This window comes from Chiloscyllium punctatum, chromosome 21 (genome assembly GCF_047496795.1).
Source record: "Chiloscyllium punctatum isolate Juve2018m chromosome 21, sChiPun1.3, whole genome shotgun sequence".
NCBI classification, from domain to species: domain Eukaryota; kingdom Metazoa; phylum Chordata; class Chondrichthyes; order Orectolobiformes; family Hemiscylliidae; genus Chiloscyllium; species Chiloscyllium punctatum.
In genome coordinates, this window is record NC_092759.1 from 1,085,101 (window position 1) to 1,100,443 (window position 15,343).

The window sequence follows — 15,343 nt, forward strand, 5'->3', positions numbered from 1 at the left end:
CAGAATGTTAGCGCTTATTATCATATTCTTAAATTTGTTCAGTTTTGTTTTCTTTATCTTGCTGTGTATGAGCCTGTAAGGGTTAATATTTAATTAAGTGCAGTAAGCCCCACCCACTGCGATGATGTTACTAGTAAAGAAAGAACTTGTCTTGGATAGATTCAAGTCAGTGTATTTCTAACAGTTTGTGTAGTAACATAGGCCACGGTAACATAAATACCCGCAATAAACATACTATTGTTTCTTCAACAGACTGTTTTAATTTGGCCAGAAGATGAGTATCCTGAACCATACAAAATCACTTTGATCTTGATGCAACATACACGTACTATATCCTTTCATAAGATGCAGGTGTCACTGGTCACCATTTCTTGCCTATCCCCAGTTACCTCTTCACCTGAGTGACCTGCTAGACCATTTGAGGGCAAAGAGTCAACCACATTGATGGGCTCTGGAGTCATGCATAGGCCAAATAGGGTAAGGCCACTCAGTTTGCTTTCTTTATATTTCTTTCTTTTACCTCTCTTGTCTCATTTGTTTGCTCTTCTATTTTATTTCATTTACCACTTGGTGAAGAACTTGGCTGTTTTGGCATGTTGGTGGCAGTGAGTGGGCCCAGCAGAGCAGACTCGAGTAGGCCTCTTAGCATGGACTAAAGTGGGCCCAGCAGAGCAGACTCAAGTAGGCTTGTTCATGTGGATTAAAGTGGGCTCAGAGAGCAGTCCCAAGTAGGCCTGTTAGTGTGGAGTAAATTGGGCCCAGCAGAGCAGACTCAAGTAGGCCTGTTCATGTGGACTAATATGGGCCCAGCAGAGCAGACTTGAGTAGGCCTGTTCATGTGGACTAATGTGGGCCCAGCAGAGCAGACTCGAGTAGATGTTCATGTGGATTAAAATGGGTTTAGCAGAGCGGACTCGAGTAGGTCTGTTAGCGTGGACTAATGTAGGCCCAGCAGAGCAGACTTGAGTAGGTTTGTTAGCGTGGACTAAAGTGGGCTCAGCAGCGCGGACTCGAGTAGGCCTGTTTGATTAGTTTTTTTTTAGATTACTTACGGTGTGGAAACAGGCCCTTCGGCCCAACAAGTCCACACTGGCCCGCCGAAATGCAACCCACCCAGACCCACTCCCCTACATTAACTCTTTCACCTAACACTACGGACAATTTAGCATGGCCAATTCACCTAACCTGCACATTTTTGGATTGTGCGAGGAAACCGGAGCACCCGGAGGAAACCCACGCAGACACGCGGAGAATGTGCAAACTCCACACAGTGAGTCACCTGAGGCAGGAATTGAACCCGGGCCTCTGGCGCTGTGAGGCAACAGTGCTAACTACTGTGTTATCATGCGTGGATTAATATGGGCCCAGCAGAGCAGACTCGAGTAGACCTGTTCATGTGGACTGAAGTGGACCCAGCAGAGCAGACTCAAGTAGGCCTGTTAGTGTGAACTAAAGTGGGCCCAGCTGAGTGGACTTGAGTAGGCCCGATAGCGTGGATAAAGTGTGGACTTGTGGCAGTGGTCTTGGAAGCGAATTCCAGTGGCTTCTGCGTTGTCGAGGCAACCCTAGCACTGACTGATGGCTGCTGCAGTGGAGGCAAGTTTGGGTTCCCAGCGACATCTCCTTCCAGAAGGGATTCATGAAAGCGGTGGCAGAGGCAAGTTTGGACCCAGTACAGGGCCTGGTGACATCAGCAGCGGCCGCATGATTGAGGTGAGGCCTGAAGTGGACGTATGGCATTGGCAGCAGAGTCAGGTGTGGGTTGATGCGGTACCTGACAGTGTCTGCACTGGCGAGGTCCAGTGAGGACTCAGTGACAAGGGCAACAGTGAAGCTGAGATGATGCCAAAGAGTGTCCAGTTTCCTTCCAGCAACAGTGGGGTGGCGAAGGAGACTCATGCCTGGCCACCAGTCCCATGACTTAGCACTTAACAAGGAGGACTGTAAAGTTGGAGACTTCCTTTATCTCTTTTTTAAAAATCACACAACACCAAGTTATAATCCAACAGGTTTAATTGGAAGCACTAGCTTTTGGAGCGCTGTTTCTTCATCAGATGGTTGTCTTTATCTCTTCATTTTTCTGCCTTTTATATTTTATGTTTTGGTTTATTTTTCTGTGTTTTAAGATGGGGCCGGAGAGTGGGGGCACCATACAACAGTTTTCACAGTATTTTGAAAGAAGATACATGTGACAAGAAATCAATAAAGCAAATATTAATTGAATTTAAATTCCATTAGCCTGTGGTGGGATTTAAAACCGGTGCCCCCACACCATTAAACTGGGCCCTCAGGATTAGTAATTCTGCAATATTTGTTTACCACCTCCTTCACCAAAAGGGATACAGAATTGGGCTTGCAAACTCTGTCCATAACATTATTTTTCATTGCTGCTTTCGGCTGGTTGTTCAAGTGCAGTCAGGGGATGCGTGGTTTAACAAGCGGAAAATCCCAGACCCCTTTTTAGACCAAGCACAGGTCAATTTTGCACAAAACAGAGACAAGGAAACCAGAAAAAACAAACACACAAGATAGGCGCAAAATTCTGATTCACTGCTGTGAAACAGGGGGCACGTGGCTCAGTGGTTAGCACTGCTGTCTCACAGCACTAATGACCCGGGGTTTAATTCCACCCTCAGGCGACTCTCTGGGTGGAGTTTACACATTCTCCCATGTCTGTGTGGGTTTCGTCTGGGTGCTCTGGTTTCCTCCCACAATCCAAAGATATGCCAAGCTAAATTTGCCAAAAGTGTTAAGGGATGTGTAGGTTAGGTGCATCAGTCAGGGGTAAATATAGAGGTCTGGGTGGGTTACTCCTCAGAGGGTCGGTGTGGACTGGTTGGGCCGAAGGGCCTGTTTTCACACTGTAGGGAATCTAATCCAATCCAAAACCTTAATGCGGATGTCTTGGATCAAATGAAATACATTAAAATGCTCATACCAGGTCAAACTAGAATTTTGATCTATAGATCAACGTTATTGTTCAAAAAGTGAACAGTAACAAATATTAAAATTTTAGTAAAATATATGAAATTATTTTAAAAATTCATAGCGTTGACCCAACACCGTTGTTTCAAAGGATGACATCCAACCTTTAAACATCACGGGCCAGCTCGTTTCATCATGTGATCCAACATCGCCTCAACCACTTTGCAGACAGGGAAAGGGGCGATAAGACTCAGTTCATCAACATTTTAGAAAGAAAGGTCAGTCCGTTATTAGGTAAATTGATATAAAATTGAAATATTGCATTTTATAGAGTTATGTTTGTGAAAACATCTGCTTGTTTGTCTTTTTTCCCCTGTGTTGTTTGTTCCTTCAGTGTTCACCAACCCTATTTGTCAGTGGACGGTGCCGGTTTCGATACATTTCACAATCAGCTGGAGCTGGTAACATTTCGCTTCAGGAAGAGGCTGGACCTGGGAGCTAGGAGATGGCTTCCTTACTCTGCTGTGGCCCTAAGCTGGCAGCTTGTGGCATTGTCCTCAGTATTTGGGGAGTGATTATGTTGGTGAGTCTAAATCGTTGCCAGTACTGGGGTGGTGGTGCAGAAGGACTAAAGGGGAGCAAGGTTTCTGTCACCTTCATCTGAAATGGGCCTGGTTTCCCCTTCCTTCTATTCCTGGGACTCCCCTTGGTGAGAATCTGGTGATGGAGCTGGGGAGGGGTTCTGGTTGGTTAGGGTCAACTGTGAGAGGCTGTGTTGAAAAGCTACAGAAGGTGTGTGGACTAGAAAAGGAAGATAGAGAGGGTGAGAGACAAATCATCAGAGAAGGAGGGAGGGAGAGAGATGGCTTTGATACAGAGAAAATGTCGGGGTGGGAGAAACGATAGTGAGAGAGAGAAAACAGAAAGCCAGGTTTTATTGGGGAAGAAGGAGAAAAAGACAGAGAGAGAAAATGGGAGGGTGTGGGGAGAAAAGGTAGTGCTAGAGATAAGTGAGAGAGAGTGCTAAAAGGAAAATTGGGGAGGACGGAGTGATAGAAATATGTGTGATGGAGAGGGGGAGGGACAGGTAGTAGTGATATATATAGAGAGAGACAGCATAAATGAGAGGAAATGGGTGAAGGGCAGATAATATATTGAATGAGATGTGTGTGTATGAGAGGAGAGACAGTCATGTACTATTACAGACAGGAGTTTGAGAGCTCAAGAGATGGGTAGAGTGTGTGGGTGCATCTTTGTTACCTCCATTTTAAAGTTTTCATTATCAGGTTGAACATCTTAGCTGCTCATGCTGGGTAAATCCATACCAAAGGCTTGGACATTGCTATCCAGGTTTTTCTGGAGGTCAGTTGTAGAAATAGAATTAGATTTTACTATCAAGTGTATTCACGTGTCAGAATACAGGAGCACAGTGACAAGTATGCAAAGTTGTCATTCTGTGGTGCCATTCTTGCTTAGCACATAAACTTGTGATGCTACCTCTTGTGATAATCTCCATTGTTAGGGCACGTTGTATCATCTACAGGCAGCTGATGCTTAATTCTGTGCTTTCAGCTTGCTGTGTGGGGGAGGTGTTCTTGCATTGCATACTCATATTCTGTGGCTTTTTGTCAAATAGATCTAGCTTATTGTACGTTTTTAAAATTGTGACGTGACCACTTTGGCAGACCCTGATGTCACAAAGAGTGATATATCAGTGCAGGATTGTATCCTCTGACTACTGCTGAGATTCCTCCTCAGTCCTGCTCCATTCCCGTCTTCGATATTAGCCAAGCTGTTGGGGTTGTGGAGGATGTCATGTCCTTGCCTCGCGTTGGCATGTGTGGATTTAGTTGTGGAGGTTGAATGGTGAATAGGAATTATTAGTCCCACTGTCACTAACTGATCCTGAACTGGTGCTCATCAGAGCTGGCCAGTTGAGGCCAGGTTCTGGGAACAAAACAGATGAACTAGTCTGTGCTAGATCTCAACGTGATGTGTTCAGTCAGTAATGCCTATGTCTAACAACAATATGTAGTCTGTTTATGACATACCTTTGACACAGGAAAATGTCTTGCTTCCTTCACAGGAGTGTAAGCAAACAAAATGTATATAGCCAGTGTCATCTGGCACTTTTTTTCTGGTCTCCCTGGTGTCGGAAGGATGTTGTGAAACTTGAAAGGGTTCAGAAAAGATTTGCAAGGATGTTGGCAGGGTTGGAGAGTTTGAGCTATAGGGAGAGGCTGAATAGGCTGGGGCTGTTTTCGCTGGAGCATCAGAGGCTGAGGGGTGACCTTATAGAGGTTTATAAAATCATGAGGGGCATGGATAGGATAAACAGAAGGTCTTTTCTGGGGTGGGGGAGTCCAGAACTGGAGGTCATAGGTTTAGGGTGAGGGGGAAATGCTTAAAAGGGACCTAAGAGGCAACTTTTTCATGCAGAGGTTGGTGCGTGTATGGAATGAGCTGCCAGAGGAAGTGGTGGAGGCTGGTACAATTGCAACAATTTTAAAAGGCAGCTGGATTGGTACATGAATAGGAAGGGTTTGGAGGGATATGGGCTAATGGGACTAGATTAAGTTGGGGTATCTGCTCAGCATGGATGAGTTGGACTGAAGGGTCTGTTTCTGTGCTGTATAGTTCTATGACACCATGTTCTTTCACCAATTAGAGGTGATTTGTTCTGAAGGTAGTGGGAGGACCATTTTGGGTCGGTTTCAAGCTATGTCAAATGTATGCTTTTTTCAAAGCCCCTCCCCAGACAGGCTTTGTCTTTGTAACATTAGTTTCTGTTCTTTAATTCCTGCTCCCTTGTTGTGGCTGTATATGGCCACCAAGGAGACAGTCAACCTCCAGAGGACAAGTCCTTGAGGGATTGTGTGGATTGGACAGGCACACTGGAAGAGGCAAGCAAAAACAGAAAACTCGGCCAGACAGAAGGGGGGAGAGCATGTGGGCTTGAAGTTCCCTGTTTATCCATCTTTTTAGCTCAGGTTTTCTTTAGGCTGTAAAGGCAGCTGGGAGTATGGGGAGAAAGCTGCAATGTGGTATCGAGATGGGGAATTGGCCATGATCATATTGAATGGCAAAGCGGGCTTGAAGGAGTAAGGTGATCTATTCCTGCTCCTCGTTCCTTCAGAGTCATACAGAATGGACACAGACCCTTTGGTCCAACCAGTCCATGCTGGCCATAATCCCAAACTAAACTAGCCCCACTTGCCTTCTCCTGGCCTATATCCCTCCAAACATTTCTTATTCGTGTGTTTGTCCAAATGTCTTTTGAATGTAGTAACTGTACTCGCATCCACCATTTTCCCGGAAGTTGATTTCCCCACATGAACTACTGTGTATGTTTTTAAAAAAAAATGCCCCCTCTGTCTTTTTTTGAAATCTTTCTCTTCTCCTCTTAAAACTATGCCCCCTAGTCTTGTAATCCCCCACCCTAGGGAAAAGACAACTGCCGTTCACCTTATCTGTATCCCTCATGATTTTTTATAAACTTCTTTAAGATCATCCCTCAGCGTTCTGCACTCCAGTTTTAAAGTCCCAGCCTCTCCTTATACCTCAAACCCTCCGAACACAGCTACATGTTAGTAAATTTTTTTCTGACCCCTCTATTGCTTAATTTCCTTCCTATAGCCGGGTGACAAGATCTGGTCATAATATTCCTCACCAACATCCTGTACAACCTCAACATAATACATATCTTTCTAATCCGGGTGCTAAGATAATCCTGACCGTTAATTCAAGGCCTACCTAGTTAAGGCTCCTTTCAACAACGGTGTCACTTTGCCACCTCAAGCCAGTATTCCCAAAGTTGAGATCAGGACCCTGAGTCAGGTTGTGGAATTATGCGGTATAGCAAGGCCGTTCAGCCTGTCAAGTTTGCATGGCTAGAAAAAGTACTCTAAGTCTATCCTTGGCCCACGTTCTATTGCACATGGGCTGGAATTTGGGAGAAGTAGCTGTCACTGAGTTAGAACCACTGTGCCCACATCACTCCCCTCGCCTCCGTCCAAGGCTCCAAAGGAATCTTCCACATCCGTCACTTCCACACACATCATTTACCGTGTCCTTTGCTCCTGATGTGGTCTCCACTACATTGGGGAGACAGGATGCCTACTCCTCAGAACGTTTCAGAGAACATCTCTGGGACACCCACACCAACCAACCAACCAACCCCACTGCCCCGTGGCTGAACACTTTAACTCCCCCTCCCATTCCCCCAAGGACATGCAGGTCCTGGGCTACCTCCGCTGCCGAACCCTTACCAATCCCTGGAGGAAGAACGCTTCATCTTCTGCTTTGGGACCCTCCAACCACGTGGGAACAATGTGAATTTCACCAGTTTCCTCATTTCCCCTCCCAGATCCAGCCTTCCAACTTGGCACCGCCTCCAGATGTCCAAGTTCTTTCCCACCTATCTGCTCCACCCTCCTCTCTGACCTGTCACCTTCACCCCCACCTCTGTCTACCTATCACATTCTCAGCAACTTTCCCCATCCCTCCCCATTTATCTGTCAGCCCCTGTGGCCCATAAGCCGCCTTCCTGATGAAGGGCTTATGCCTGAAACATTGAGTCTCTTGCTGCTTGGATGCTGCCTGACCTGCTGTGCATGGTCCCTCAGTCCCCACTCTGTCTGGTCTCCCCAAAGGGGTCACAGCAATTTTTCAAACCTCAAAATGGGATCATGGTGTAAAAATGTTTGGGGAGCTCAGCTATGGAGTCCTTTTTTTTTAAATGAGAGATTTCTTCATGAGACAGCAACATCCCCCATCTGCCTAATCCCTGTATGTAAATGTTGCACCTGCTGACCAGGGAAAGAAATATTTATGTTGAGCTGTTCATTTTCCCCAAAACTGCATCCTCCATGAAGCCCATGACTGGAACATCCTGGGGTCATAAGGCAGGGAAAAGCACAACTGTGCCACCGTGAGTGGCACTGCTGCCTCACAGCGCCAGAGACCCGGGTTCTATTCCCGCCTCAGGCGACTGACTGTGCAAACTCCACACATTCTCCCTGTGTCTGTGTGGGTTTCCTCTGGGTGCTCCGGTTTCCTCCCACAGTCCAAAGATGTGCAGGTCAGGTGAATTGGCTATGCTAAATTGCCCGTAGTGTTAGGTAAGGGGTAGATGTAGATGTAGGGGTACGGGTGGGTTGCGCTTCGGCGGGGCGGTGTGGACTTGTTGGGCCGAAAGGCCTGTTTCCACACTGTAAGTAATCTAAAAAAGAGAACAAAAGTTCTTTGACAACTATGGAGTAAATTGGAATGGGCTGTGATTCTGAAAAGGAGAGGGGTTTGGTCAAAGATGTTAGAGGAGGAAGATTGAGTGAGTGTGAGGAAGAATGTTTAGTTTGTTGTTTTTTAAGTGACCTGGAACTCTGTCTCTGTGTGCAAGCAGTGGTGACGTATGAGCTCAAAGGGAAATGCGATGGACACTTCAAGGTTCACTACCGAGATCCCTGCTATGAATGGATTATCTTTTGAGTAAAGGTTAAACAGGTTGGGACTTTACTCATCGGAGTTTAGAAGAATGAGTGGTGATCTCATTGAAACATTGGATTCTTAAGAGTCTTGCCAGAGAGGATGTTTCACTCCTGGGAGAGTCTAGGACCAGAGAGCACAGTCTTCGAATAATGGGGTACCAATTTAAGACAGCGGTGAGCAATTTCTTCCCTGACGATTGAGAGTCTTTGGAACTCCTTGCCACAGAGCTGTTGGGGTGGAGTCCTTGTATATATTGAAGGCTGCGATAGATTCTTGGTCAACAGGGGAATTAAGGGTTATGGGGAAAGAGTGCAAAAGTGGACATGAGGAACGTCAGGTCAGCCGTGATCCTATTGAATGGCAGGATAGGCTCAAGGAGCCTCCAGTTCCTATATAATTTGGTCTCAGGCAATAAAGAGGTAGGGCCAGTGATGGAAAGAGCAGGAGTACATAAATAAATAACCTAAAGTGGGCTGGCATGGACTCAATGGGCCAAACTGTTTGTGAGGGCTCTGACTCCAGTGTTATGTGGCGCGCTCTGTGCGTTGGCGGTGGAGGGTTTAAGGCGATGCTGTTCTGTTTTCAAACCTGTCTTCAACATCATGTTCCAGGTCCTGCTGGGAATCTTCTTCAACATCCACTCGGCTGTTCTGATTGAAGATGTTCCCTTAACTGAGGAGGACTTTACCATGTGAGTGTGTGTTCAGGGGAGGGTTGCGATGAAGGGTGCAGTTGGATGGCCAGTGATCGGGTTGAACCCGGACGCGTGTGTTCTGCTCACCAATGGGTGTATAAGCTCACTATCAGCACCTCCTTGGGGCAATAAATGCCAGTGACCTCCCCGTACCCCCCCGCCCAACCTCGCCAAACATGTCTGTGAACAAATTCCAATATTTTAAAATAAAGGGGTAGAAGTTAGATATCTGTATATAAAAATTAAGGTTTTTTTTAAGGTGTTGTATGAATCCAGCTTTCCAAGAAAGTTATTAGTAAGGATATATTGGGATAAGTGAGCTTGGTCTGAGTGCTAGAAGATCGATATGCAAGAGTAAGCCACTTAGCCCACTGAATCTGCTGCAGCATTCATGGCTGATCTAATCATCCTTAACTCCACTTTTTTGCCTTATTCCCTTACTGAGTAAAAATGACTATCTTAGCTTAATGGGGGCAACACGGTGGCTCATTGGTTAGCACTGCTACCCCACAGTGCGAGGGACCCGGATTCAATTCAAGCCTCGGGCGACTGTCTTTGTGGAGTTTGCATGTTCTCCCCATGTCTGTGTGGGTTTCCTCCCATAGTCCGGAGATGTGCAGGTTATGGGGAAGGGACGTACTAAATTGCAGTGGTGTCCAGAGATATGCAGGCCAGGTGGGCAGCCATGGGGAAATGTGGGATTACAAGGATAGGATAATTTGGGATGCTCTTTGAGGGTCAGTGCAGAATGGATGGACTTAAATGGCCTCTCTCTGCATTGGAGGGCTTCTATGATTTTTATAATGGTTCAACCTTGATAATAAAGAATTCTGCAGATTGATTCTCCTCCTGAGAGAAGAAATTTGTCTCAAATCTGCCCTAACTGGGCCACCCCTTACTCGGAGAGTATGCGCTCTGGTCCTAGACTCTTCCACAAGGAGAAACAACTTCTCAGTATCTGTGTAGGTTTGTAGGACAGCCTTTCAAGGGTGGAGAGGTTTAGGTAGGCCAAGGACTTGGGCAGCTCAAGGCTCAGCTGCTGATGATGGGGTGATTAAAACCATGGAGGCTCCTGATCACAACTGGAGGAGCACAGATCTCCAGGCCAGAGGAGACTGCAGAGATGGTGAGGGGTCATGGAGGGATGTGAAAAATTGGATGAGAGCGTCGGAAATGAGATGTTACTTATGCTAATGCCGGTTAATGCGTGCAGTGGTCAATGGGTGAACAGGATCTTATGCAGGTTCACGGTGGTTGTGGAGGACATAATGTAGGATTGCAGCTGTTGATTCTTGTTTGTGAAATTGTCAATTCTGAACTCAAAATGGATGAGAGGCCTGGAGACTGTTCAATGCAAGTTTAATGGAAGGATACTGGGGTTTTGAAGTTAGATTGACGACAGGTCCAACAGACGTAGCTTGTATTTCCTTGACTCTAGAAGATCAAGGAATGAACAAATAAAGATTTTAAATATGGCTTGTTTAATGGAGAGGAAATACGGCATTTGATGGAGGTAGTTTAAATCAAAAAGGGCCTAACCTAATAAAAGCAAGATACAGCAGATGCTGGGAATATGATTGAAAACACACACAATGCTGTGAAAACTCAGTAGGTCTGGGGATTGAGAAACAGTTAATGTTGCGAGTCTAGTATGATTCTTTGTCAACATGAAATCTTAAGGTAGGAACTTGGGTTTGAGGGTGAATGTATTTCTTTGCAGAAGGTGGTATCTAGTCTGGAATGCTGTTGTCTGCCCCTAGTCCCCTAAAAAGCCATGAATGTTAGGGAAAGTTCAGCAAAGGATTGTGAAGGTTGAATGGGGAGGTGAAGTGGCTATATTTGGAAGACTGCATATAATTCTGGTCACCCTGCTCTAGGTAGGATGTTGTTAAACAAGAAAGGGTGCAGAAAATTTTTACAAGGATGAAGCCAGGACTTGGGGGGGGGGGGGGGGTTGAGTTTAGATTGTAGAATCCCTACAGTATGGAAACAGGCCATTTGGCCCAACAAGTCTACACAGACCCTCTGAAGAGTATCTCACCCAGACCCATTCCCCTACCCTACTACTCTACGTTTACCCCTGACTAATGCACTTTACCTACACACCCCTGAACACTATGGGACAATTTAGCATTCACCTAACCTGCGCACACTTTGACTGTGGGAGGAAACCAGAGTACCCGGAGGAAACCCATGCAGACACTGGGAGAATGTGAAAAATCCACAGCCTGAGGCTGGAATTGAACCCAGATCCCTGGTGCTGAGGCAGTGGTGCTGAGGCAGCAGTGCTGACCACTGAGCCACCGTGCCACCCTTATATAAGGAGAGACGGGATGGGCTGGAACCTTTTTGCCCCTGGAGCATTGGAAACTGAAGGGTGACCTTAGGTAGGGTTTATAAAATCGTGAGGGGCCTGGATAGGGTGAATAGTTGAGGTAATCTTCAGGTTATGAGAGTCCAAAACTAGAAGGGAAAGATTTAAAAGGGACCTGACAGGTAGTTTTTTCACGTGTGTGTGTGTGGCTGCCAGAGGAAGTAGTAGAGGCTGGTACAATTACAACATTTAAAATTCATCTGGATGGGTACTTGAATGGAAAAGGTTTAGAGGCATATGGAAGAAATGCAGGCAAATGACTTTAGCTTACTTTGGGCAAAACCACTTGGCATGAATGAATTAGAACGAATGGTCTCTTTCTGTACTCTAAGACTCTATGTATCATACCCATGACCCTATGTAAATCGGCCATGGGAGGTGGGGCAGGCTAGAGGGGCTGAATGGCCCACTTGGATTCCTGTGGTGAAGAAGTTTCACAGGAAGGGGTTAATCTCTTTAAGAATGGACACAAAGGGGCCAAATCTGCCATGGGAGGAGGGTTGGTGAGCTTTGGGGGTGGAAAGAGGGGTGGTGTCGTGAAGCCATAGAACGAGGGGACGTGCGATGTTTAAAATGTGAGCTTGATGTTTTGTGTCTAACCGGTTCCTTGTGGTTTTGTGATCCACTGGCAGTACTGACGCCCCACAGAGAATCTACCGAATCTATGAGCAAGTCAGCTACAACTGCTTCATTGCGGCTGGAATCTACATCGTGCTGGGAGGATTCTCCTTCTGTCAGATCCGTCTTAACAAACGCAAGGAATACTTGGTGCGCTAACCCATCTCATTATTTATTGAAATTGTCGCCATCCTCTCCTCTAAGCAATCGTTTTAAATGTTCAAAAACATCTCTTTCCAATCAACTGTTTAAACAAAAATAAAATTGCACTTTGAAATTTAAATGACGTATTGCTGGTGGCGGTGGATGGCGACTGAGATATTTGAATAAATGTTACAAGGTGTCTGTTTGCAAGCTCTTTCTTATGGGACCCTCTTGTTGAGAGATTTTTTGTTTCGCCTCCCTCTGGATTCCTTCCAAGTTTTTCATTGTCCAAGATTCGTCCTAAAATGGCCAAATGCAAGCCACGTCTGACCTGGTAGTATTTTGAAGTCTGGTGATGTCAAAGCTATTTTGTTGGCGGAGTGGGTGAGGTCAGGATGAGGTCTGTTGTTGAAACTGTGAAAACATAGTTTGTCTTTCCAGGCACTCTGTTCCTGTAAAGAAATGTAACCTGTTTGATGACAGGACTGCTGTGGCACTCTGAGTCATGGAGTTGGGGGTTAGTAGGGAAGGGAAGATTCCCTCTCAGGACTTTGGGGATGACCACCACCACTGATTCGTATTAAAGAAAAATATGGCAGATTCTGGAAGTCTGAAGTTTCTAAAACAAAAACCATGAAGTTCTGGAGAAACTCCACAGGTCTGGAAGCATCAGTGGACAGAGAAATAGTCTGGTATGACTCCTCTTCAATTCCAAAGAAGAATCCTGCTGGACTCAACATTAAGTCTGTTTCTGTTGACACATGTGCTTCTGTCTTCACAAATGCTTACCAGACCTGATGAAAACACTCCAGTAAGTTCGATGCCTGTAGCATTCTGTAGGTGGTGCACTCTTATTGCTTTGGAGGTTGGCCTGCTTGGAGCTGGACTAAAGCTCATCGGCTTAATCATCACTAAATGAGGGCAAGGAAATTACCCTGGTCATCTTTCACCCCCAACTTCTGTCCTGAGGACCAAAACGAATCTTGCAAAGGAAGTGCAGGCAAAGCAAGGAGATGGACTGTGGTTTCTGTTGTCTGAGGAAAATTGTAATCTTTTTTTTTCAAACAATTTCTAACGTTGCTGATAGAGAAGAGGGGAGGAGAAACATTGCTTGTCTTGCAAGTCAGTCAGTGCCAGCCATTGACTCATCCGGATTTGTTTAGTGAGTGATTTCAGGAGATTCCCATTTCCTTTCCTTTCCAATCCCATTTGTTCATGACCAATTTTTCATAGCCGAAGTCCACAAATATTAATGGAGGACCCTGAGTCACAAGGCCCTGTCTGTTCATGAGAAACTTATTGTTTTTGTCCTTATTTTTGGAATTATAAATTGAGTTGTTTTTGTGTTGATGTAACTAATGCAGAAAACAGATGTAAATGATCTATTATTTGAAATTTTAGAACAATAAAATGGATGAAATTCAGGGCTTTTTTTGAGTTGTCTTTTTTTTCCACTTTTCATGACTCTAAAAGTCTGATTTGTGTTTCATTACACGATCGTGAATCTTGATTAGAAACAATAAAACTGCAGATGCTGGAATCCAAAGTAGACAGGCAGGAGACTGGAAGAACACAGCAAGTCAGGCAGTATCAGGAGGTGCAGGAGTCGACGTTTTGGGTGTAACCCTTCGTCAAGGCTAGTGCGTCCTGAAGTTCTTCCGGCTTCCTGCCTATCTACGATCGTGAAACTTGGCTGTAACGCAACTAAATAATGTGCCTGGCAGTTACTTGTCAATCATCATTCGTGAATACCCTCAAAAGGGACGTCGTAACCGAAGACACAAATCTCAAAAGCAACTTTGTGATTTAAATTAAAATGCCATTTTGTGGGATCATGATTACCACTGCTGCAAGAGCCTGTGCAGTCCATGTCCTTACCTTTGTACTTTTGGAGGTCTGAGTTCAAATCCCACCTGCAGACATATGTTAGAAATCGAGGTGTTATGTTTGAGGGGGAGGACATTCAGCCCATTGTGCTGCACTGGCTTGTTAAATGAGCATCATTACCTAGTGCCAATATCCTGTTTTTCCCTCCCATATTTTTTGCACGTTACTCTTTTTACTCATTACTCTAGCAGAGTCATTGGGGACATTTAAGTGACTGCTGGACGTGCACATGGAAAGCCGAGTTGAAGGGTGTATGTAGGTTAAGTTACTATATTTTACATTAGGATTAAACTTCGGTACAACATTGTGGGCCAAAGAGCCTGTTCTGTACTGTTCTATGTTCTTTTTAAAATCTATTGCCCTCTTGAATGCCCTCAACCTACCTCCACCTCCAGGCAGCGCATTCCACATCTTAGCTACTCACTTTTCGTTAGTTTACCCTTGTTGCTTTAGTGGATCACGTCTAATCTATGTGGTCTCATTTTTGTTCCTTTTTTACCAGGAGGAATAGTTTCTCCCTATCAACTTGATTCAGCCCGTTCATGATTATGAAACCTCTATTAAATCTCTACTCAGCCTTCTCTCTAAGGAGAACACTCCACTTCAATCTATCCTCGTGACTGAAGTTCTCATCCTTTGGGTCATTGAAGGGGAGGCGATGGTCTAGCGGCACTATCACTAGCCTGTTAATCTGGAGATTAGGAGATAGTGGGGACTACAGATGCTCGATTAAATCAGGGTTGATGAAGCGTGGTGTTCAAAAAGGTACAATAGGTCAGGCAGCATCTAGAAGCAAGAGAGTCAACATTTCAGATGGGTCTCTTCAGGACTGGGGAAGGGGGTTGAGAGATAAATGGGGAAGGGAGGTTGGGGCTAGGGGAAAGGTAGTTGATAGGTCAGTGGGAAGGGTGGCGTGGATAGGAGGAAGGAAGATTGACAGGTAGGTTAGGTCAGGAGGTCAACAGAGTTGGAGGGTTGGATCTGGGATGGTGGGGGGAGTAGGGGGGGGAAGGGAGATTTGGAAACGCTGAATTCAATGTTCGTGCCATGTGGTTGTTGGCTCCTGAGGTAGAAGATAGAGTGTTCTCCAGTTTGCGGGTGGCCTTGTGTCAATACTGGAGGTGGCCCAGAATGGACATGTCCTGAGGGGAGTGATAGGGGGAGTTGAAGTGGTTGGCCATGGGACGGTGGGGTTGGTTGGTGCATAGGGACCA

The 15,343-nt window shown here is 45.6% G+C and overlaps 1 protein-coding gene across 1 annotated transcript; it reads left to right on the plus strand.

The window, feature by feature from the left end:
• Positions 1–3,358: 3,358 nt before the first annotated feature.
• LOC140492507 (ribonuclease kappa-like) lies at positions 3,359–13,666 on the plus strand. Its single transcript, XM_072591420.1, has 3 exons — positions 3,359–3,508; positions 9,024–9,103; positions 12,113–13,666. The coding sequence occupies exons 1-3, from the start codon at positions 3,431–3,433 to the stop codon at positions 12,255–12,257; spliced, it is 303 nt and encodes a 100-aa protein (XP_072447521.1). The 5' UTR covers positions 3,359–3,430; the 3' UTR covers positions 12,258–13,666.
• The last annotated feature ends 1,677 nt before the right edge of the window (positions 13,667–15,343 follow it).

Bases quoted from the DNA above. Each gene is read 5' to 3' on its own strand.
- LOC140492507 (XM_072591420.1), top strand. From the start codon at position 3,431: ATGGCTTCCTTACTCTGCTGTGGCCCTAAGCTGGCAGCTTGTGGCATT. The intron at 3,509-9,023 runs GTGAGTCTAAAT...ATCATGTTCCAG, and splicing joins TTTGGGGAGTGATTATGTTG to GTCCTGCTGGGAATCTTCTT. The intron at 9,104-12,112 runs GTGAGTGTGTGT...ATCCACTGGCAG, and splicing joins ACTGAGGAGGACTTTACCAT to TACTGACGCCCCACAGAGAA.